The sequence below is a fragment of the Dipodomys merriami genome, unplaced genomic scaffold, assembly GCF_024711535.1.
Source record: "Dipodomys merriami isolate MVZ:Mamm:240054 unplaced genomic scaffold, mDipMer1.0.p SCAF_4, whole genome shotgun sequence".
Classification (NCBI taxonomy): domain Eukaryota; kingdom Metazoa; phylum Chordata; class Mammalia; order Rodentia; family Heteromyidae; genus Dipodomys; species Dipodomys merriami.
The window spans coordinates 49,475,013-49,497,841 of NW_027205603.1; the positions used below are offsets into that span (position 1 = coordinate 49,475,013).

Genomic DNA, 22,829 nt, shown 5'->3' on the forward strand with positions numbered 1-22,829 from the left:
GAGATCTGAGAATCTTGGTTAAAAGCTTTTCCTGGCAGAAAAATCTGAGACTCTTACTCCAATTAACCAGCAAAAAGCTTGAGGCATGACTCAAGAGGTGGAGATAGAGAGAAAAAAACAGAGTTAGAATGAGACTCTGAGTTCAGATAGAGAGAAAAAACAGTTAGAATGAGACTCTGAGTTCAACTCTGGTACAAAAAGATTAAACCCAATCTTCATTTTTGATGGTTCTAAGTACTGTTGGTTTAAAGCAGAGGAAATCTTTAAAAAATACTCAACTAACCATCCACTCATTTATTTAGAAACTTAAAATCTGGGCCCTTCTATCAGAACATTGTCATGAGAACAAGATTTTTAGATTTTTAATTATCTTTAAGTAGTTTAACAAAGGAGTTGTTGTTTAACGACGCAGTGTATGAATATAATGCATTTTGAGCAGTGTCACCCTTTTCAACATTCTCACCCACCCCTCCCAACCCACCTCTTGCCTTTTCTTAATTTTGTAGCATATACATTGAATTCTGACTGCATTCTTCCCCTCCTTCTCCTCTTCATTTGTCTACTTCTCTCCCCTTTGCCCCACCCTACCTCTTGCAAGAAGCCATTTCCTGGCACTTATTTTCTTGGGCTTTGACTCTGCCTTTGTAAGGAATTATACTATTTTAGTTCTTCCTTGAATCTGCCATGTTTCAGTTAATACATTTGTATACACTTGCATACCACCCACTGTGTTTATTTATAAGTTTATAGGCTAATTCCAACTTCCACATATGAGGGAAACCATGCAACCTTTGTTTCTCTGAGCCTGGCTTTACTTCACTTAATCTAACTTTTTCTAAGTCTTCCCATTTCTTTACAAATGGCACAACAATACCATTCTTTTTTTAATGGATGAGTAAAATTATATCAGAACATTCTTAAGGTTGCTACTTAAAATATTAAAATTGTTTTCTTTTAAATTTACTCCTTCCTAAGCCTAACATCAAAACATGTTCTATAACCAGTCTATCATTGAAATGAAATAAACAACTTTTAACATTTGAAACACAACCTGTTGTCCTGCAAATTAGAGACAAAGGACTTTCACGCAGAAAATACAGATCTTAACATTCATGCACAGCTTTACAATTCTACAAAATGACCTCAGACGCTCTTCTGGATTACCATAAAACATGTTTATAAATTAGAAACAGAAAAGCACGTTAATATCAACAAAAGCAACAGGCAACAGCAGAATTTAGAGATACTACGAGTCATTTGGTACTCTGCGTATAGGTGAAAGACCTTCCAATCAGACTGACAGGGCAACCAGTTAGCCATGCATAGCAGCAGGCATGTTGATGTAAGTGTAAGGCTGGGCTGACAGAGAGGGAGGTTAGTGGTAACAAGGAAAGCTTCAAAGACTACAATGGCCTGGACACTCGGTAGGAGCCAGTGCTGTGCCTACCTTAATAATCCCCCGGAAATCACATCATTATGAAATTGTTTTCTATAATGGTGGCCTGAGTCATCAAGGAAGACTTTAAATCCTGTTTAGTATTCTCTATTTTCAAAAGCAGGAAATGTGTTGGGGTCAGGAGACTGAATAATGCATTTTAGAGTTTTATAGACAAGATTCAGTTGTATACACATTTTATATATTCCTATGTACTAAAATCTAAGTAACCGGTGGCTTAATCTTGGCCAATAAAATGCTTTTCTAATAATTATCAAATGTTAATGCCATTAATAATGGCTAAAAAAAGAAAAAGCTGGTGCTGGTGGCTCATGCCTATAATCTTAGCTGCTCAGGAGCTGAGGTCTGAGGACTGAAGTTGGAAGCTAGCCATGGCAGGAAAGTCTGTGAGACTCTTATCTTCAATAACTACTCAGAAAAAAGCCTGAAGTGCAGGTGTGGCTCAAGTGGTAGAGTGCCAGCCTTAAGCAAAAGAAGCTCAGGGACAGTGCCCAGGCTGAGCTCAAGCCCCAGGACCAGCACACGCACATGCACGCACATGCACGCACACACACACACACACACACACACACGGCAGATTTTTCAGTTACCCTCACAACTATTTTAAAACATTGGGAGGAAAGCATTCTGAGTGGCATCAATACAGATGGCGAGAAGATGACAAGGACAAAGCCATCAGTAGAATGTAGCATGATATATGGTACGTGGTAACCAGAGATTTTATTGTGGCAGGAAGAGGCAGACCCAGTAGACAAGGTCATGGGGCTGAGAGAATATGAGAAAATGGAAATGACTCCATGTCCTTTCACAACTGATGTATTACAGGTCCATAAGCATATTCAGGATCCAGGGAGGGGTTGTACTTCTAGCTTTGGTCCCTATGTCTTTCACAAAGATGACATTGGAATAACCTCCAATAGGTGCAAGAGGTATTATCTAATAATCTTTGGGTCTTAATTGGGCTTTGGCCTGATATGTTGAGGGTGATGTTTAAAGGGTAACTTGATGAAACACAATCTGGTTTTATGTTAAGCAGGAGGGAAGGAACAGTGAAAACACACCCTATATCCTCTGGGAAGTATGACAGGTAGGGTGGGCAAGCTCATCAGCTAGATGTCTTAGCTGCAGGTAAGTTCTGTGGTAACTATGGGATGAACCTCTGCAGAGTCCTCTTGCACATTACACACATCTCTCTAAGGCCATTCAGTCCACATGATTTGCTTTCCTATTTTCCCCATAGTCTTAAGAGTATTATTTAGAAATTAATCACAGAGGGGCACTGGTGGCAGATACTTATAGCTATGAAGCAGGCTGAGATGTGAGAATCAAGATTAAAGTAGCCCAGACAGACAAATCTAAGAGATAAGCCAGCAAAAAGCCAGAAAAAGATAACCATAGTAAAGTTAATTTACCTCACATAAACTAAGTCTTCAAATCCTCATGTTTCCAGTGGGCCCACCATTATAGCTCCTTTCTTTTTGTTGTTATGAAATAATGTCTTCTTCTCTGTTTTTTCTGGTTCATATTCCTAATGATAATATCCACTGTGTAGGTTTTGCAGGATTTTTTCTGGTCCATTAACCATTTCAATTTCTGGTAACACCTGCACCAGAAGATGAGTGAAAAAATGAGATGTATTAACAAGGACTGAAATGACTGATGGAGAAGAAAAAAAATATTTTAACAAAATTATAGACATGGACTGACCTTAAATTCTATCCATTTTCTGGTCCTCTTTTGGAAGTGTACTAGAATACTGTGCATCACTAAATATATCTAAAAAACATAACTCAGACATTCCATTATTTCTGACCAATAGAATTTATAGCATTTTCCTACTACCCTTGTCCCAGATGCCTGCCTGAATGGAATTCTCACCCTTTGGTATGGTTTTGGGAGAAAAGACATCATCTTTATCTATTGGCTTCTGTGGTATTTACTGTGTCTAAAATGAAAGATTCTGCCTTTAAGTGTTGCTTGGAAAAAAACACAGTATCTTGCTTTCTTTTATTCATTCATTTGAACTAATTATTGCTATCATGGTCTCATGTGTATTTTTCCCAAACCATAATGATGTGAGACTTATAGAGTATGGTAAAAACAGTTGGGAGTTTTTTTAGGCAGGCAATTTTGTGAAGCAAATGCTAGTAATCTGAGCCTTTTTTTTTCTTTTTTTGGTTTCTAAAGATTTCATCTCTTCACAGGATGATTTCAGGCCTCATACAATTTTCTACCTGGAGCCTAACATCCTACCATTCTAAAATCCTATTTTCCATCTCCCATGTGCAGAATATGGGTTGCAGAAATTTAAAAAAAAGACACTTTTTAAAGTTTACTTTTCCTACCTTCGTTGAGTCAGAGAATCTTTACTTTCTTTATAATTATTTTAAAGAAACATAGAGAAAAGTCATTTCAAGTAAACTACATGTTTCCCTTAGGAATTTATACTAAGATGTGTATTTATTTTCAAAAACCCAATAATATGAATATATGAAATGCAATACTTGCTCAACCCAATGGCCTAACCAGTCTGTGGTTTCCAAGTTTCACAGTCCTCCATTACTGTTGGCCTCAGACGTTTGGGGATGCATTTCAAGCTCCCCGGTTTCCTTTAATACTCAAATCTGGATTTACCATTCACAGATTCATCTTAATCTTTTCTGAATGTAATTATGTTATTAGCTTATATCAAGTACAGAAACAAGAAGACCCACAGTAGCAAGGTTACTCTACCATGAAACTAGCAAGGGGAATGAACAATTGGGACAATTTCATCTACTGTAGTTGTTTTCTTGGTCACAAGTATTATCATTCCTCCCATACATACAACTTACTTAACCTCTACCCTGTGACTTGCTGACCCAAAGCTTCATCCAACCAGGATCATGCAATTTACATTAGATCCACAGCAAGATTTATGAACTGAACAGGAAGTCGTCTGCTTCCTACATACCTGTGGTCTTCAGTTCTAAGATGCCCGTCTCCCGCCCCAGGGGTTTTGCCTCCTGGTACTGGTGGCTTTATGTTATCTTTTCCCCTTGAATAATTTGCTTTGACCATCAGAACATGGCAACACCAAAAGGAGTCATTTCAGTGACTAGGTAACATAAGAAAGACTTTGTTCTTTCTGTCTCTCTCTTAATCTGATTTTGATGAAGTTCCCACATTGAGGAGGATCGCATGGCAAGGAACTGAGTTGACTTCCAGCTAACCACCAGTGGGAACTGAAGCCTACAGCTTCATAGTCCTTAAGGAATAGAATCCCGAGGATTCTAGACATTTGCACAAAATAATACACCTTTAAATATAAAGAACTATATGAATTATATGCAATTAATAAATAGAAATACTTGCCTTTAAATATTTTTCAGAAATAGCTCTTCCCTTTATTAATATGCTGATTATATGATGAATGTTATATTAAAGGCCAACAAGCAATAAATATAAATAAAATTTTACACATACATCATCAAAGAGGATTCACTCTCATAATCACATGACACTATTTCCTTCCTTTGTAAATAGTTAATGATGCTTCATGTGTATTGATACACTAACAGTATCTTTACTTTTTTTTTTAAAGTCAGTCATGGGGCTTGAACTCTGGGCCTGGGTGCTGTCTCTCAGCTCTTCAGCTCAAGGCTAGCACTCTACCACTTGAGCCACAGTGCCACTTCTGGTTTTCTGGTAGTTTATTGGAGATAAGAGTCTCATGGGCTTTCCTGCCCTGGCTGGCTCTGAACCGTGATCTTCAGATTTCAGCCTCCTGAGTGGTGGGCCACCAACACCCAGCTATCTTTACATTTTTAAAGGCTGTTAAGGTAACCTCTAATAGAAAATAGCCCTATCGCCAAAAAAAAAAGGGGGGGGGCTCATGTACAAAAGACTTGATCCCCAGTGTACTAGTGTTCAGAGCTGGGTCTTCAGGAACCAATTGCCTCATGAGGCTTCTGACTTTATCAATAGACCAATCCACTGAGGGCTTCATAAGATCATAGCCTTAGTAGAAAGTGGGGAAAACATTAGACAGTGGGCCTCAGTGAAGAAAGGAAAAATAAATAAACAACCCAAAAGCCTTATTGAGGCAGCTTCAGAAATGCCATGAAAAAATTCTACTGTTTAAATGCTAATACTGAGGTCTATGAGTGATGGTAGCTGGCCAGGGGCTGCTGTACTTAAAAAAAAAAATCCTGCCAACCACAAAGGTGAGCTTAGGTGCCCATCTTTCCATAGCCAAACATTCAGACATCTAAGTCTGGGCTCACAACTTTGATAAATCCTTGGGGCAAATCTTTCAGAACGATGGGACAACGTATTTAGAACTATGCTCAATCCATCATGACTTCCCTTAACTTGAATATATCAGCAAAAACACAGCCATTCTAAAGAGGATCATATTCAGATTCCACTGGATTAGATTGCAGAAGAGACTATTCAGAACTTGAGTTAAGATTAATAACTAACTGACCTTTGTTGATTTGTGTCCTAGGAGGTTAGAAAGAGTATTCTGGTGGTGAGTCTTTGAAAATAGGAATGAGATCTTGTTACAGGATCTGAAACTTCAGAGAGCACAGATTCTGTCTTCCTTCCTGATCATACTCCTTTACAATTACTTAATTCATACCCTGAAAAATGACATGTCTCCTTTAGTGCATTTGTGTATATGCAACTGTTCTTCCTTTATTTTTACTGTTTTTCTCACGGAAGAATGCAGACAGCCCAAGACCAGCAACCAAATACTGAATTGTTAAATTTAGCTTAGGGTCAGAAAGAACAGACACTATAGGTTGATGAGAACAATCAGACAGACTCTTGAAGTAGAGTGAGTGAGCTTTGATACGATTGTTTTTGTGTGTGTGTATGCCAATCCTAGGGCTTGAATTTAGGACCTGGGAGCTGTCCCTGAGCTTTTGTGAGAAAGACTAGCACTCTACTACTTGAGCTACAACTCTCCTTCTGGCTTTTTTGGTAGTTAATTGAAGCCTCATGGTCTTTCCTGCCGGGGCTGGCTTCAAATCCTCAGATCTTAGCTTCCTAGTTAACTTACAAGCACAAGCTACTGCCCCAATCTTCATTTTGAACTCTCTTACCCTCATTTCACTCCAAGGTGCAAGAGAGTGTAGTATTGCTATTCCTGAGAATTCTGTAATAAAACAGGTTGGTTCTGTTTTCTCCAAAGCATGTTTTGTTTTGTTTTGTTTTGTTTTTTGGGTCTGGTCGTGGGGCCTGAACTCTGGGCCTGAGCGCTGTCCCTCAGCTCTTCAGCTCAAGGCTAGCGCTCTACCACTTGAGCCACAGCACCACTTCTGGCTTTTTTTCCTGCTTATATGGTGCTGAGGAATCGAACCCAGGGCCTCATGCATACAAGGCAAGTACTCTACCACTGAGCCACCTTCCCAGCCCCCCTAAAGCAAGTTTTGACTGACTCTACCTCTGTTCTGCTATGTCAAGTTCTGTTCACCTATCTACATTCTACACTGCTAAATTGTTTTTTCTTTTGCTGATTTTTTTCTCCCCTAATACTTGATTTCTGTTGATGTGGGTATTCATCATGCATCTCCATTTACTGTGGTTTCAGAGAAGCATTAGAGTGATGTTAGGTGAATATATTAATTTGATGTCTCAACCTGGAGCTCCAAGTTTAGAATGAAAGCAATAAATAGGACTGTGAGGATTGTTTTTTCTTTTCCCTGTAATGAGCTGCTGAGGTATAGGCATGAAATAGGCAGATAGATTAAAATGGGGTTTACATTATGCCAAGTCAGAAACAGAAGGGGTGAAAGGGGAGGGTATTTTATTTGCAAGCTAGTTTTTTTTGTTTTTGGTAATGCTAGAGTTCAAACTCAGGGCCTTGTGCTTGTCAGGCAGGTGTTCTACTGCTTGAGCCATGCTGCTAGCCCTTTTTACTTCAACTATTATTGAGGCAGAGACTCAAAATTATGGACAGGCAGGCTGGTTTGGACTGTGATCTTTCTATTCATGCTTCCTGTATAACTGGGTTGATAGATGCATGTCATGCTCAGCATTTTATTGGTTGAGATGGGGCTCAACATTTTCCTAATCATGAACAATCTTCCTGATCTTTTCCTTTGAGTAGCTAGAATTATAAGTGTGAGCCTCTGAGCTGGCTGTAACAAAGTAATTAAACGATGCATCTGACTCAAGCTGGGTGAGGAGGGCAGTGAGAACAGGAATAAGATAAACTAAACCAAAGGCAATCAGTGGATTAGAGATTAAAAAACTGTTATAATAGAGTTCAGTTGGGTCCATGAAATTAAGGTTATAGGAATAATAGTGACTGAAAGACTAGGAATTTAGGTATGAGATGCTATATAGATGAGTAGCTATAGTGTGACCTAGGGAAGGGGTGGTATAGCCGCCTAGTTTCCAAAGATGGTCATAGTATCTCTCATCCCATTCAGCTCTGGACAATATGCCACACCTCCATGAAGAGTTGGAATATTATTCCCCTTCCCTGACATTGAAAGGTCTGGCCTTTCAATTTGTTTACTACCAGCTAATCAAAGTGAAGCTTTGTGATTCCTAGCCTAGGTTTCCCCTGGGACTATTGGAAGAAGCTAGCCATAATATAGGCTTTTAGTTGTTCTACGACTACCATGCTACAGAGATGTGATGTACTCTGGCTGATAGGAAGTCCACATTAGAATCCCTGCCAAGATGCTGGGCGTGTGAAACTCTCTTGGACATGATTAACCAAACAGATAGCTTCTTCCGTTGATACCATGAGAAACAAAATTACCAAGTTGAACCATGCCTCAATTCTTGACCTAAATAATTTGTAACATATGATAAAATGTCTGTGATTTACAAGTTTCTATCATTCAGTTGGATCTCTCCCATGAACTCCCAGCCTATACTACCTACTTTCAAAACAGGTCCATCTAGAACTTAACATGTCCGAATTGGAGTTCTAGAAAGTCCTCTCAAACATGTTGTTTCCTAGATCAATTAAAGGCAATTCGATTCTTCCAATTACTTTGGTGTTGCTGGTTTTTCTTCTCTTCTCTTCTACCTAGTATGTAGCATTTGGGAAATCCCACTGGCATTATCTTCAAAACAGATTTAGCTTTCCATCATTTCTTTCCATCTTCACTGCTATAAACTGGGTCCAAATTATTGCCTTCTCTCACTTGGATTAAGTGATAGTCTCCTTTCAGGTCTCACTCAGCTGCTTTAGTTTGTCGTCAGTCTACTCAGCCAAGCTGCTCAAGATATCCTGTTAAAATGCAAATCAAACGGTGTCCCTCCTCTGCTCAGATTCCTCCAGCGACATTCCATCTCAGTTACAGTAACCAAATGTCAAAGGGTCTCCGTGGCCCTCTCCCTCACTGTTTGTCTCCTATTCCTCTTTCACTAAGCCATGGTGGCTCTTCCTGCTCCTTAAAGTCTACAGAGCACAGACTCTGTCTGCTAGCCACTGCCTCTGTTGAAATGATCTTTCCCAAGGATCTCTCTGGCTAGCTTCTCTCTCAGATATTATTCCAACATGATTTTCTCTAAAAGATGACACTACACTAAATTTCAACCATCCAGATACCTTGTAACCTATCCCTGGCTTTATTTTCCTTCTTGGCACGTATCACTGTCTAAATACACTCCATTTACTTATTTATTGTCCAGTATTGTCCAGTTTCTTTGGTTGAATGTTAAGTACTACAAGACAAGCCCTTTTGTTTAATTTGTTCATTGATGGTTAGACGAGTGTTGTGTACCCAGAGATCCTCAAGCTGTACTTACTGATTACACAGGATCTCAGTACTCGATCCCAATCAAAGAAAAAATATGGCAAGAAAAGGGGAGGAGCAGCTAAAGCAAATTCAAACAAATAAGAGGCCTGATTAGTTTTCATGTAGTTTATCTTTCAATCATTTATTCACAATTTTCTCCTTGCATTAATGATGATTAAGGAGTGAATTCACTACTTAAAGTTCATCTACTTCTTAGGATGTTCTTCCTTTGATTTCAAGTCTCTATTGTCCTGGAGTCCTAAGAGAATGGCATCAGCCTCCAGGATAGTTGTATCTGTGGTTGCTCCCAGGAACCTAGATGTGAGCTCAAGATCTAAGAGCCGTAGCCGGACCTTGGTGTCCTTCTGGTATTTCCTAAATAATAAGAAAAAAAAATCCATTAATTCTTTATATCATAACATGAACAAGTATTTAAATTAACAGTGTATCTGAGAAATTCATATTTCAACATTCATATTTTAAGCCTTTGACTTAAAAGCAAATTAGCTATATCAGAATTCTTGCCTTAAAGTTGCCTTTAAATATTTATAATGGTTAAATCTTTTTTTTTTTTGGTCAGTTGTGGGGCTTGAACTTTGGGCCTGGGTGCTGTCCTTGAGTTCTTTAGCTCTTCAAGAGCTTTCTTGAAGAGCTCCCTAGCTTTTCAAGGCTAGCGTTCTACCACTTGAGCTACAGCACCACTTCCGATTTTCTGGTGGTTTATTGGAGATAAGAGTTTCATGGACCTTCCTGGCTTTGAACCACGATCCTCAGATCTCAACCTCCTGAGTAGCTAGGATTACAGGTGTGAGCCACCAGCTCCTGGCTTGTTTAAATCTTTTAATTCTTTGTGTTTCAAACAGGTTAGTTCTGAAAATTGCCTTTTTGTTTGTGTGTGGTAATAATGAGGTTTGAATCCAGGCCTCATGATTGTTAGACAGGTGCTTTACCACTTGAGCCAAACCCACTGCTTTTTTGGCTTAATTTTCTTCATAGGATCTCATATTGTTACTCAGGCTAACCTGGACCACATATTACCTATGCCTTCTGTGTAGAAGGGATTACAGAAGGATACCACTAACTCTGGTCCTCCATTTTAAAAATGTCATTCATGTATAAAAGAAAAAAAATTCAGGTACATATTTTCTCTTACAACTAAAACTGCCTTTTGAAGTAAAGTAAAATATTATAAAAACAACATAAATCAAAGACTTGACTGAAGACATGGCTCAAATGGTAGAGCTCCAGCTATGAACAAAAATGCTAAGCAAGAACATAAGGCTCTGGGTTCAAATCCCAGCATAAACATATAGCTAAAAGATTTAAAGCATTCTCACCACAAAAAGATAAATATATGAGGTACTGTACATGCTAATTAGTCCACAAAAATAATTTTTCAAATTACTATGTTGTATACAGTAAACATATATAATTCAGATGTCAATTAAAATACATACATAAATTGTGGGGGGGAATGTAATATCAGCCTAACATATATATGATTACTCAATTTAGGCAATAAAAGATTCAAGTATTTTATGCTACTAAGTAAAAAACTGATATTCACTTTCTTTTTTGCCTTGATTATTTTAAAAGTTTAATATCAACAACATAGAAATTCAAGAGAATGAAAATATTACTTCTGGTCAAAAACTACAAATCTTTAAAGAACTAAATATATACCTAAAATACTGTAAGTTGGTCTACTTGTTTATGCACACATGCTTACCTATGGTTCAAGATATCCAACTCCAAACCTCAAGAACACCAGACAAGCTCTCTGACTGTCCATTAATTAATTTTAAAGTTAAAATAATTTTACATATATAGAAAACAAAAAAGTAAAGTTTTGAGTAAAGTCACTAGAAAATAATCATAGGAGACAATATAAATTGTCTATAGAATTTTGGAAGAATTAGTAAATAGTCCTTCAAAAAAAAAACCTACGCTTGACTGGGAAGGTGGCTTAGTGGTAGAGTACTTGCCTAGCATGCATGAAGCCCTAGGTTCAATTCCTCAGCACCACATAAACAGAAAAAGCCAGAAGTGGTGCTGTGGCTCAAGTGGTACAGGGCTAGCCTTGAGCAAAAAGAAGCTCAGTGACAGTGCTCAGGCCTTGAGTTCAAGCCCAGGACTGGCCAAAACAACAACAACAAAAAAATCTAGGCTACCTAAACCTTTAAAAACTTATTTCTCTCTCTAAAAGTAAATGTCCTTCGATAACAATCTGGAAAATAATGACGTTAGCCACATCTTCTACATGTGATTCTGTGTTTGACAAAATAAATCCTATTTTCTGTCATTGTTTTACATTAAAGAGATATTCAGAATAATGAGGCATCGGTTCATATTATCAGAAAGTACTTATAGGACATATTCTATATGAATTAGTCCTGCAAAAAATAAGGTGAGTTCACAGGCAAGGAAAAGCTGAACACTGCTTATCTACATTGCATGGAATTGTAACCTGTATTCTAATGAACTTTTTTATTTGTCCTCACAGCATGACCCAGTGATTTGTTCAACCAATTCTCCTTCCCTCTCCCTGCAGCATCCAATCAGTTTCCCAATTTTGTTCATTTTAAAGACAGATATTTCTTGAATTCAGTCCTTCAGGGTCTTATCACCTCTAGCTAAAGCTTGAGTGCATGACATCTTCTTGGAGCACATGTGTCATGGTGGGTTACAAACTTTTCATGCCCTAGCAGAAGTTACTCCATCTCCACTTGTCTTTCTCTGTACCTTTGCATCTATTGTCAGTATGTATGGACTTGTGTCTTTCTAAATTCTATTGATTCTTATGTATCTATGCAGAACGTATTGGATTTCTATGAACAAGACAGTTTATAAAACTTATTATCAGACCTACGTACAGTGGCTGTAATCCCAGTAATTCCTGAGGTGAAGATTGGAATTAAGGTTTACCTTGGGGACAAAAAGTTAGTAAGACCCCATTTCAACAAGTACCAGGGAGTGGTAGTGCATATTTATTATCCCAGCTATGCAGAAAATATAACTAGGAGGATTGTGGTTTAGAATGGCCCAGGCAAAAATGTGAGATTCCACCCCACAAATAACTAAAAAGTAAAAAGGGGCATTGCTCAAGTGGTAGAGCACTTGCCTAGCAAGCACAAGACTGTGAGTTTAACAAACAGTACCACCTAAAAAGAAAAAAAAATATTATTATTGTTTCCTTTATATTACACAGTTATTTCTAAGAAAATGTTATTGTCCATGTTAGACAATCCTTAAGAGCAAGGATGTAATCCTGCCTGTGCCTTGATGACTGCATTTCATTCAAGGAGGTTTCATCAACTGTGTTTTCACACTTTCCAGTATATTAGAAGTACATAAGGGTGCTTGTTAAACACACAAATAGACAGAAGCAGGTAAGCAGGCAAATTTGAGATGGGACTTGTGAATATACCTTTTCAAAAAACTTCTATAATGAATTTGATGCAGTCTCCCCAGGCCTAATCTCTGGGCCTGGGCGCTGTCCCTAAACTCTTCAGTTCAAGGCTAGCGTTCTACCACTTGAGCCACAGCACAACTTCTGGTTTTTACTGCGCTGAGGAATTGAATCCAGGGCCTCATGCATGCAAGGCAAGTACTCTACCACCAAGCCACCTTCCCATCCCTGAATAGTTTTTTCTGATGACCACTTGAGAAAACCTAGCCTAGAGTTGCTTTAATTGTACATAATCAGGTGCAGGAAGGTAGGATATTCTACAGGAACCTAAAGGGCCACAACATTGTAGCCACCAGTAACAACATTCAAGAGTGATGGTGCCTCCCACAAGTGATTCCACAAGTGAATAAAGCCCACTCTCAGTGAGGTGGCCTCTTCCTCTGCACACAGTCCATTCTAGAACACAGGCACATGGAAACATCTGCATGCTCCAACAAGAACCAAAGCCATAAGCTGGGTGCTGTGGGCTAATCCTAGCTGCTCAGGAGGCTGAGACCTGAGGATTGCAGTTCAAAGGTGGCCCTGGCAGAAAAGTTCATGTGGGACTCTTATCTCCATTTAACTACTCAAAAACAGGAAGTAGAATTGTGGCTCAAAGTGGTAGAGCACCTCTAGCATTGAGCAAAAGAGCTTAAGGACAGCGCCCAGGCCCTAAGTTCAAGCCCCAAGACTGACAGAAAAAAAAAGGAATAAGGAAGTTCATTCTTGTTTCAACTTTGGAACACTTTACTAAAGGGAAAGAAAAAAGTCAACCAATAATGTATTTCTCAGAACTCCACTTGTGCCAACGTTAATCTGAGGTGACCTTTAGTGTTGTGGTTTTTGATAGTCACTTATACTACTTACTCTTTATATTTGGCCCTCCATCGTTCTATGTAACAAGATTTAAAATGAATATGCCCGTAAACTTCTCCCCAGATTGTTTGTGCATACTGTAAATGATCACTTTAGTCAATGATTTTGGCCAACGAATCAAATCCACTAGAGGCAATGGAGTCAGTCACTGGCCTTTCAGGCCAGCTGACTAGACATGGGGTCCAGCTCTATTGCTTCTTATTATGCAACTCTGATCAGATGCTTTATCTAGTGCAATTTCCTCATTTGTAAAATGAGAATAACTGTATCTACATGCTAAGATCTTGTGAGCATAATATGAACCAACATATGCTAACCCCTCATACAGGTTCAATAAATGTTGGACTCATCAACCATCATCATCAAAAAGAAAGTTGGAGATATTTAGTTCCTTGTTGTAGGACTGACAGAGCTTTCCTAATTTGTAAGTAAACCAATATAGACTTTGTACAGGTCCTTTGGTTGAGTTTTAATTGAATATTGGTGTGACTCAAATCCTATTCATTTTAATGTTATAAACTTTTCTCTCTTAAAACATGTAACACGAATGATGTACAAAAATAAAAATTTCAGAGATTAGTGTGTTATACCAACTTATTTATTTAGGAAATTACATCATTATAGAGAGGAAAACAACTAGTATCATTAACAAAGTTTGAAAGTTTGTGTATCTTAAAATTCTTAATTCTCTTTCCTGTGAGTGGTAAATATGGAAATAACAATGTTCTCTGAAATAAAATCAGGAAAAGAATAAAGAAAGAAAATTTCCTTTAAAATGTTTGCTGCATTTCTTTTGAGGGTGTGAGGCAAAGTAAATGTGAACAAAAACAAGTATGCATCAGAGGACTACAAATTTAGCAGTCACAATTCCCAGCATCATATACTGTCAGCCACCAATGGGACAGAGTGATTAATCTACTCAGAGCTCTTTTCAACAGTGGCCCAAAGATGAAAGGGCTGTTTGGGCACATTTACCTTCCTCACATAATTTCTGGGAAGGGTAGGATAATAATTCCTACAGGTTTCTTACTGATTTTCCAATAAACTTTTTTTTTTTTTTTTTACTAGTTCAATAGTAGATTTAACCTCTGATAATCAACTATATTCTTTATGATTTTTCAGACTAAAATCTCTTTTGTCTTCTTTCTAGAAGTGTTTTGTTATTCTTTTATTTAGCCATTTTCCTATCCCTTTGATTATCTAGTAGGCTACTATTCTGTAAAATATGCCCACAAATGCTGGGCGCTGGTGGCTCACGCCTGTAATCCTAGCTACTCAGGAGGCTGAGATCTGAGGATCTCGGTTCAAAGCCAGCCCGGGCAGGAGAGACCGTGAGACTCCTATCTCCAATAAACCACCAGAAAACCGGAAGTGGCGCTGTAGCTCAAGTGGTAGAGCGCTCGCCTTGAGCTGAAGAGCTGAGGGACAGTGCCCAGACCCAGAGTTCAAGCCCCACGACCGACCAAAAAAAAAAAAAATGCCCACAAATATAATTTAGCTACAATTTCAGGGATCCACAGATTATAAAAAATTTACCCATGGACCTCAAAAATTATTAAGTTCCTTTCTAGACTTTCAGTGAGTTTGTTTTTCTTAAGAGAAATGGGTTCTCATTTCATCTACAGAACAACATGGCCTTGTGTTTTTAATGATTTATATGAATGTGCTTCTTAAGGTACTAATGACTATGGCTATGGCTCAGTAATAGAGCCCTTGCCTAGCATGCACAAAACCTTAGGTTTGATCTCCTGCTTTTGGGTTGCAGGAGGAGGGAGACTCTAAGGAAATGTAGATTTTCACTGAAGAATTTTATTGGACCAATTAACAATGTTAGTACATGGCAGCCTCTATTTACAATGTTGGTACATAGCAGTCCTATTTACTAATGGAAACAAGACAAAAGTATTTATATGTTCATATATACAAGAAATTTTTCTTACCCTGAGTATTTAAAAAAGCCTAACCTAGTTAAAAGTGGATAAAGAAGTGCTAAAAAAAATTAGGCACCATTTGCCAGCGGCTCACATTGTAATTGTAGCTACTTATAAGGCTGAGGTCTGAGGATCACAAATCAAAGCCAGAAGAAAAATTTATGAGACTGTTTTTATTTATTTTGGGGGGTTGGTTGTGGGGCTTGAATTCAGGGCATGGGCATTGTCCCTGAGCAAAGTTTTTGCTCAAGGTTAGCACTTTAGTACTTGGAGCCACAGTACCACTTCTGCTGGTTTTCTGGTGGTTAATTAGAGATAAGAGTCTTACAGACTTTCCTGCCAGAGCTGGATTTGAACTGAGATCCTCAGATCTCAGTCTCCCAAGTAGCTAGGATTACTGGCATAAGCCACCAGTGACCAGCTGTGTAAGACTTTTATCTTCAATGAACTTCCAAGAAGTCAGAAGTGGAGCTGTAGCTTAAGTGGTAGAGCGCTAGCCTTGAGAAAAAATGCTCAAGGCTCCTGTCCCAGGCTTTGAGTTCAAGTCTCAGGGCCAACTCCCCAAAATTTAAAAACAAAGTCTCATAAACTTTTTCTTCTGGATTTGATTTGTGATCCTCAGATCTCAGCCTCGTAAGTAGCTATGATTTTACACACACACATACACAGACAAACAGCTCTATAGCAGCATTGTGTTTTAAAATTATATACATATGATAAATTAATCAATAAAATGAATAAAAATAGGTTTTCAATATCTTATTTTTGGATCTGTGGTTTTAAGTATTTATGGCATGGAGCTCAGATCTTCTTTTTTTTCATTGAATAGTTTATTGGAGGTAAATCTCACGGGCTTTTCTGCCTGGACTGGCTTTGATCTCAGCCTCCTAGGTAGCGAGGATTACAGGTGTGTGGAGCTCAGATCTTCTTTAAATTGGTTGGAAATTTTTTAGAATTTTGTTGTTGCTTTTTGGTGGGCTGAATGATAGGGTTAACATTAACTGGGTCTGGTGGTGCATAGAGCCCATATGGTAGAGAGAACTGCTCTCCGGTGTGCTATGCATTGATGTAGGTGAAGAACCCACTTTTAACAACCAATGTCCAGAACCTAGATTTGGCAATAAAAATATATAATAAGTATAAGCTGCCAGGACTTTTGTGATTACTATGCAAAATGGAAAAATTATCTGTTTAGAATGTTGTCAAAAACTGTTTGCTACTTCAGAAAAAAAAATCACAGCATTATAAGCAGCACCACCACTTCCTTTTTATTTTTTGTGACCTGTGTCAAATGTACTTGTGTGTGTGTTTTATATTGTGTGTGTGTGTGTATAGGCTGGCACTGGGGCTTGAATTCAAGGCCTGAGTTCTTTCTGCCCCCCACCCCCCGCCCCCACACAAACCCTGCTCAAGGCTGGTGTTCTACACTTGAACCACGTCTCCACTTCCAACTTTTTTATTTTTGAGACAGTGTCTTGCTATGTAGTCCAGCCTGATCTGGAACCCATGATCCTCCTGCCTCTGCTTTCCAAGTACTGAGATTACAGGCTTGACCTGACATACTCAGTTTACATATACCTTCTTTACAGTGTGGCATCTGTCTTAATCTTTCTATCACTAGATTAATCTCCTTTAGCACTTGCCATCCCAAATCCAGGAGTTGTTTTTTTTTTCCTTTCAATGAAATACACTGCTAAAAACTTAACTACAACATTAACATTCAAACACCACTGCCTCAGAAAACCCCTTAATATAACTATTTAAAGATGATAAAAATTAACTTTATAAGAGAATGGAAACATTCCATATAATTTGATCACTGAGCACTTTAAAATATGGTTAATGTAACCAAAGAAGTAACATTTAAAATTGTATTTAAAAGCACAATGTAGACAGCCACATCACAGCTCCAGAAAATTTCAAACTGAAGGCCAAGAATGGTGTTTCAAGGCTGTAATCCCAGCACCTGGAGGATGAAGCTGGTAGACTGTGAGTTTAGATAGATCGTGAGTTCATCTATGCCAGCTTGGGTTAAGCAGTATCTCAAAAACAAATTAACAACAACAAACCTACACATTCACACACGTGCACGCACATACACAATTTCAAATTTACAATAAAGTAAAATATACTTTATGCCACAATACTTATAAATACAGTAGAAAGAATTGCTTTACAGGCAAAAAATAGCATTATGAAATAATTTATAAAAAATGTTTGCTAGTTACTTATATCTAGCAAGAAGAAACTAAAACACTCTGAAGCTATTATTGGCACCTCTATTCTTCCTTTTCTGTTATGCATTCTGGACACCTCTTTGCTATACTAGTCATAAAGCAACTGAACAGTCACATATATCAGGGTTAAATTTAAATTGTTCATATAGAGTGGTTCTTCCATGTTACAGATGTAAAATTATGTATATATAAATAAAGCTACTGGCCTAATCCTACACAGTAGAACAAGAGAATTCACAAGATTTTGGAGCTGTTTTTTTTTTTTAAGTTCTTAGTTACCTGTGACCTCTTGCAAGAAAAGTAAACTTAATTCCTCTAGAAGTAGCAAGAACTTACTACTTCATATAGACGTATAATTCATTGTATAATGTCTTTCCTTAGGAATAAACTGTAAGCTATGTGACTGCTATCCTAGTTATCATTTCAATTATTTTCCATGAAAAACAATTATTTTCAAGGCTAATAAGTTATGACTTAGAAAAAAGTCTATATAAGCTTCATGCAATGCTGTGTTTTTACAGTTTTTTAAAGAGGGGGGATAGTACTAAGGATTCAACCCAGTGTCTCCTGCACTTGAGCCACACCTCCAGCCTACATATTTTTACATTTTCTTTTAAATTAGAAAAATGTGATACAGATACAATTTTTTTGAAATTCTTATATTTCATTCTCAATATATAGAACACCACTGTCTTGAAAGATAAACAGGCTGGCTTTAATGAACACATTCACAATAAAAATGGGCTGTGTTTTTCCTGCTTGGGGTTTCTTTTAACTTCAGATGCTTCTTCTGTCTGATCTTGGTGAACTCCAGCCTAAATGGATCTGATCTCAGCTTTTACCATAACGACTGCTCTCTTGCATTGTGCATTTTTCTTAAACTATATGCTGCTGAACACGAGCCTGCATGTCTAAGCCATGTAGGAAAAAGGCAATTAAAACTGGTTTTGCATTTCTGCATTAAGGACCAGTTTGGTTTAAACAACTGCCTTTGGAGAGGTTTTTTGACATTCTTGCTGCAGATATTCTTTAACATCTGTCAGTGCCTACTGCTGATGGTTTTCATAGCCTTAAAATAGAGAGAATCTTTCTGACTAGATCTTTGATATAAGTATGTTAAATAATACAAAGCTGACAAACAGTAGGCTTGGATTGAACCTCAGAAATTAAAGGGAGTATTGTGAAGAATTCTGACTGCTAGTGAAATTTGCTGTGTCTGTAATCATAATTCTCAGAGGTTTTTAAAAATAGTTCTTTTGAAATCATTAACCATGTAAGCTTTCAGCTCAGTAAGTCAAATTTGTTCAGAATTTTCTGACTTTCTCATATTTCTTTAAAGTCTTTAGGCGATGTAAGTATTTTTACCTACTTACAGAGGTATTTTTCAGGAGAAAAAAATTAAAAACTTTCTATTAGCCCAATTAACACTAATCTGTTTTTATTCTTCTAATTTTCAGTCAGGCTGATCTATATGTAAAGCCAGCAGCCAGGCCTGCATGTGTATGTGTGTGGACATGTGAGAATAGGCATGCTTTGTTCTTTAATTTCTGGTCCTCAATTTCTTCATCATTATAAAGCAGTTTGCAATGACCCATGGGTACGCAGCTTATGATTATATTCTAAGATCCATGCAGCTGTTATTCTACTTTTACACACACACACACACACAATTTTTTTTTGTGCCAGTCCTGGGGCTTTAATTTAGGGCTTGGGCAATGTCCCTGTGCTTCTTTTGCTCAAGGCTAGCACTCTATCACTAGAGCCACAGCGCCACTTCTGGCTATTTCTGTGTATGTGGTGCTGAGGAATCCAACCCAGGGATTCATGCATGCTAGGCAAGTACTCTACCACTGAGCCACATTCCCACCCTGTTATAAAATTTTAAGTGTTTGAAACAGATATAATATAAAGTGACATTAAGTGCAAAACTGATAAAATAGAGACACAAGATGCAAGTATTTCAGCCTTTCTCTTGGCTATATGAAATACTGTTGACTATACAATTATCAAGTACATCTTTATTGCAGACTACTTGTATTTCTGATTTGTCCTACTTTTTGAAAGCACTATACTTTGCTCTACTCTATTGCTTTTATTGGTTCAAACTGTAAGATTCCTATAAAGACTGTTATTTATTTTTATTTTCTTCCGTAGTCATGGCATACAACATATACCTTAACTAGTTTCTGTATAGTTTGACTATACATCTTTGTTTGTTTGTTTGTGCTAGTCCTGGGGTGTAAACTTAGGGCCTGGGCATTATCCCTGAGCTTTATTTGCTCAAGGCTAATAATGCTCTATTACTTGAGACACAGCTCTACTTCCAACTTTTTGGTAATTAATTATAGATAAGAGTCCCATAAACTTTCCACCTGGGCTGGCTTTGAAGTACAATCCTCAGATTTCAGCCTCCCTAGCAGCTAGGATTACAGGCATTAGCTGCTGGCTTCTAACTATAGATTTTTTTTTTTTGTATTCCTCATCAGTGCTATCTATATTGTACTCTCAAGCACATGGTTTACAAAACAAAGGTAAGAGTGTTCATTACATTTTCCTTTTTACTAATATTTCCATCCATCATTAAACTTCAATATATATATATATATATATATATATATACACATCTTAAGCCTTAGTTTATTATTTCAGGTGATTAAAAAGATGTAACTAGAAAATAAAAATTACTATGCTAATAATTTCTACTACATGAATTATTACCAAAGTGCACTAAAAAAAAAAAACCTTACAAATATCCCTTCAAAAATACTGTATAGGAGAGGTACTCAAGGTTCATGCTTATAATCTGACTAAGGGACAGACATTGGGAAGATGGTTTGCAGCCAGCCCAGGCAAAAAAGTTTGTGAAACCCTCATTTTACAAAAAAAGCTGGGTGTGGTAGCATGTACCTGTTATCATAGCCACAGTGGGAAGTATAAATAGGAAGATCACAATCCAGGCCAGCCAGGGCAAAAAGCAATACTTAATCTCAAACCAACAAACCAACCACAAAAGCAAAAAGAGCTGAGGGCATAGCTAAAGTGGCAGAGTGCCTGCCTACTAAATGTGAAGCCTTGAGTTCAAATCATTGTACTGCCAAAGAAACAAACAAAAAATATGCATGGTGTGTCCATTGATTAGGTCAAAATAAACCAAATGACCCTATGCATCCTTAAGATAATGAACAAAGGATATTGTTCATGAAAGCAAAATATATTTCCTCTAACTGTAATCATCTTATATTCTTTAGAATATCTTTTTGTTTTTCCCTAAAATCAAGTTCTTTTTAATCTTTGCGGCTAATATTTTGGGCCATCACAGTTTTATCTCTTATTCAAGCACTTGAACAAGATGAAATGTGACCAGTTTTATGAAATGTGAGAATGGAACATTTAAAAATATCCAGTTGGGCTGGGATGGTGGCTCAGTAGTAGAGTACTTGCCTTGCATGTCTGAGGCCCTGGATTCAATTCCTCAGCACCACATAAGCAGAAAAAATGGGAAGTGGCGCTGTGGCTCAAGTGGTAGGGCACCATCCTTGAGCTGAAGAGCTGAGGGACAGCACCCTGGCCCAGAGTTCAAGCCCCACAACCAATAATAATAATAATAATAATAATAATAATAATAATAATAATCGAGTAAATAACTTCACATTTTTTAAGCAATGTATCATATACATTTACATGAAATAATAAATACACATATATGTTGAATTGAAGCCTCATTGTAAATGTACTTAAGATAATAAATAAAAACCAAGTAAAAAATATATGTATATATCAGCAAAGGCATCAATCATCATAGAATCTTTTGTACAGTTATGAAACATGTCAAGAAATAAGGGAAGGACATTTCAACAATGAGATGTACAAGTCATTATGTTGAAAACGAACTTTACAATTTTGGTGCCGGGGGGGAGGGGGAGGATTCGGTGGGTGGAGGGTGAGGATGGGAAGGGATGGGAAGGGGAAACAAAGGAGGAGGCAACAACGCTTGATAAGAAATGTACTCATTACCTTGCTCATGTAATTGTAACCCCTCTGTACAGTATTTTCACAATAAAAAAAAAAAAAGAATGACTTGGCCAGTTGGTACAAACAAAAAAAAGAAATAAGGGAAGGAAATTCCTTTAAACCAAAAACAACATCAGGCCTATCTTTATTAAAACAAACAAACCCCTACAACATTGTTGCTGGGCAGAATATGAATATACACCTATGAAGAGGGAAAAATGAATATGAAAGTAATAGAGAGCAGTCATGGTTTCTGAAATATGCAGATAACTAAAACTGGGATCAAATCTGACTTCTAAGCAAATAGGATTTTTTCTTTTGGGGAGAAGTCCTGGGGCATGAAGTCAGGATCTGGGTATTCCTTGAGCTATTTTGCTCAAGACTAGCTCCTCTTCTGGCTTTTTAGTGATTAAGAGTCTCATAGACTTTCCTGCCTGGGCTGGCTTCAAACAGCAGTCCTCAGATCCCAGCCTTATGAATAGCTATGATTACAGGTGTGAGCCACCAGTACCTGAAAATAGGACATCTTTTAGCATACAATTTCAGGAGAAGGAAATAAAGGAGAAGGAAAGACAATACAGGAGAAGGAAAGACATAACACTTTTAAAGGTTGATATGAGGTTTAAAACTCTATGAAGTATGAAAAGTGTATGCTACATAGTAAATAATAGAGTTAACTTTTATTAAATTCATTGAATTCATGAGTGTATAAATACAAGACAACTGAGAAAACAACTTCAAATGTAGTTTTACAAAGATACTAGAATATTCTTCCAGTGGTTGGTACTAATCTTTAACATATAAAAAGAAAATGACAGGCAAGACTGTTTGGGAAAAGGGGAACATGCCTAACTACTTGGGAGGTGGATATTAGGTAGATCAAGGTCTGAGGCCAATCTTCACAGTCAGGTGTGATAACATATACTCAGCTACTAGAGATGACAGGACGACCAGACTCATGAAAGGCCACTCTTTGATTTTGAAATCTGGAGCTGGGGGACTGGGGGTTTAGCCCAGCAGAAGGGCGCCTGCCTGGCGTGCACAAGGCCCTGGGTTCGGTCCTTAGCCCTGGGGGAAAAAAAAGCTACAAAAGAAATCTGGAGCTGAGTTAAAAGATTATCA

The 22,829-nt window shown here is 37.7% G+C and overlaps 1 protein-coding gene across 2 annotated transcripts in view; it reads right to left on the minus strand.

The window, feature by feature from the left end:
* Window positions 1-9,319: 9,319 nt before the first annotated feature.
* Window positions 9,320-22,829, minus strand: part of Tpd52 (tumor protein D52) — a 188,373-nt gene continuing 174,863 nt past the window's right edge. For both annotated transcript variants that reach the window (XM_069990972.1, XM_069990970.1), the window contains one exon: window positions 9,320-9,579. In XM_069990972.1, the coding sequence (XP_069847073.1) occupies window positions 9,411-9,579 (169 nt within the window). In that variant the 3' untranslated portion in view covers window positions 9,320-9,410. The remainder of the gene's footprint in view (window positions 9,580-22,829) is intronic.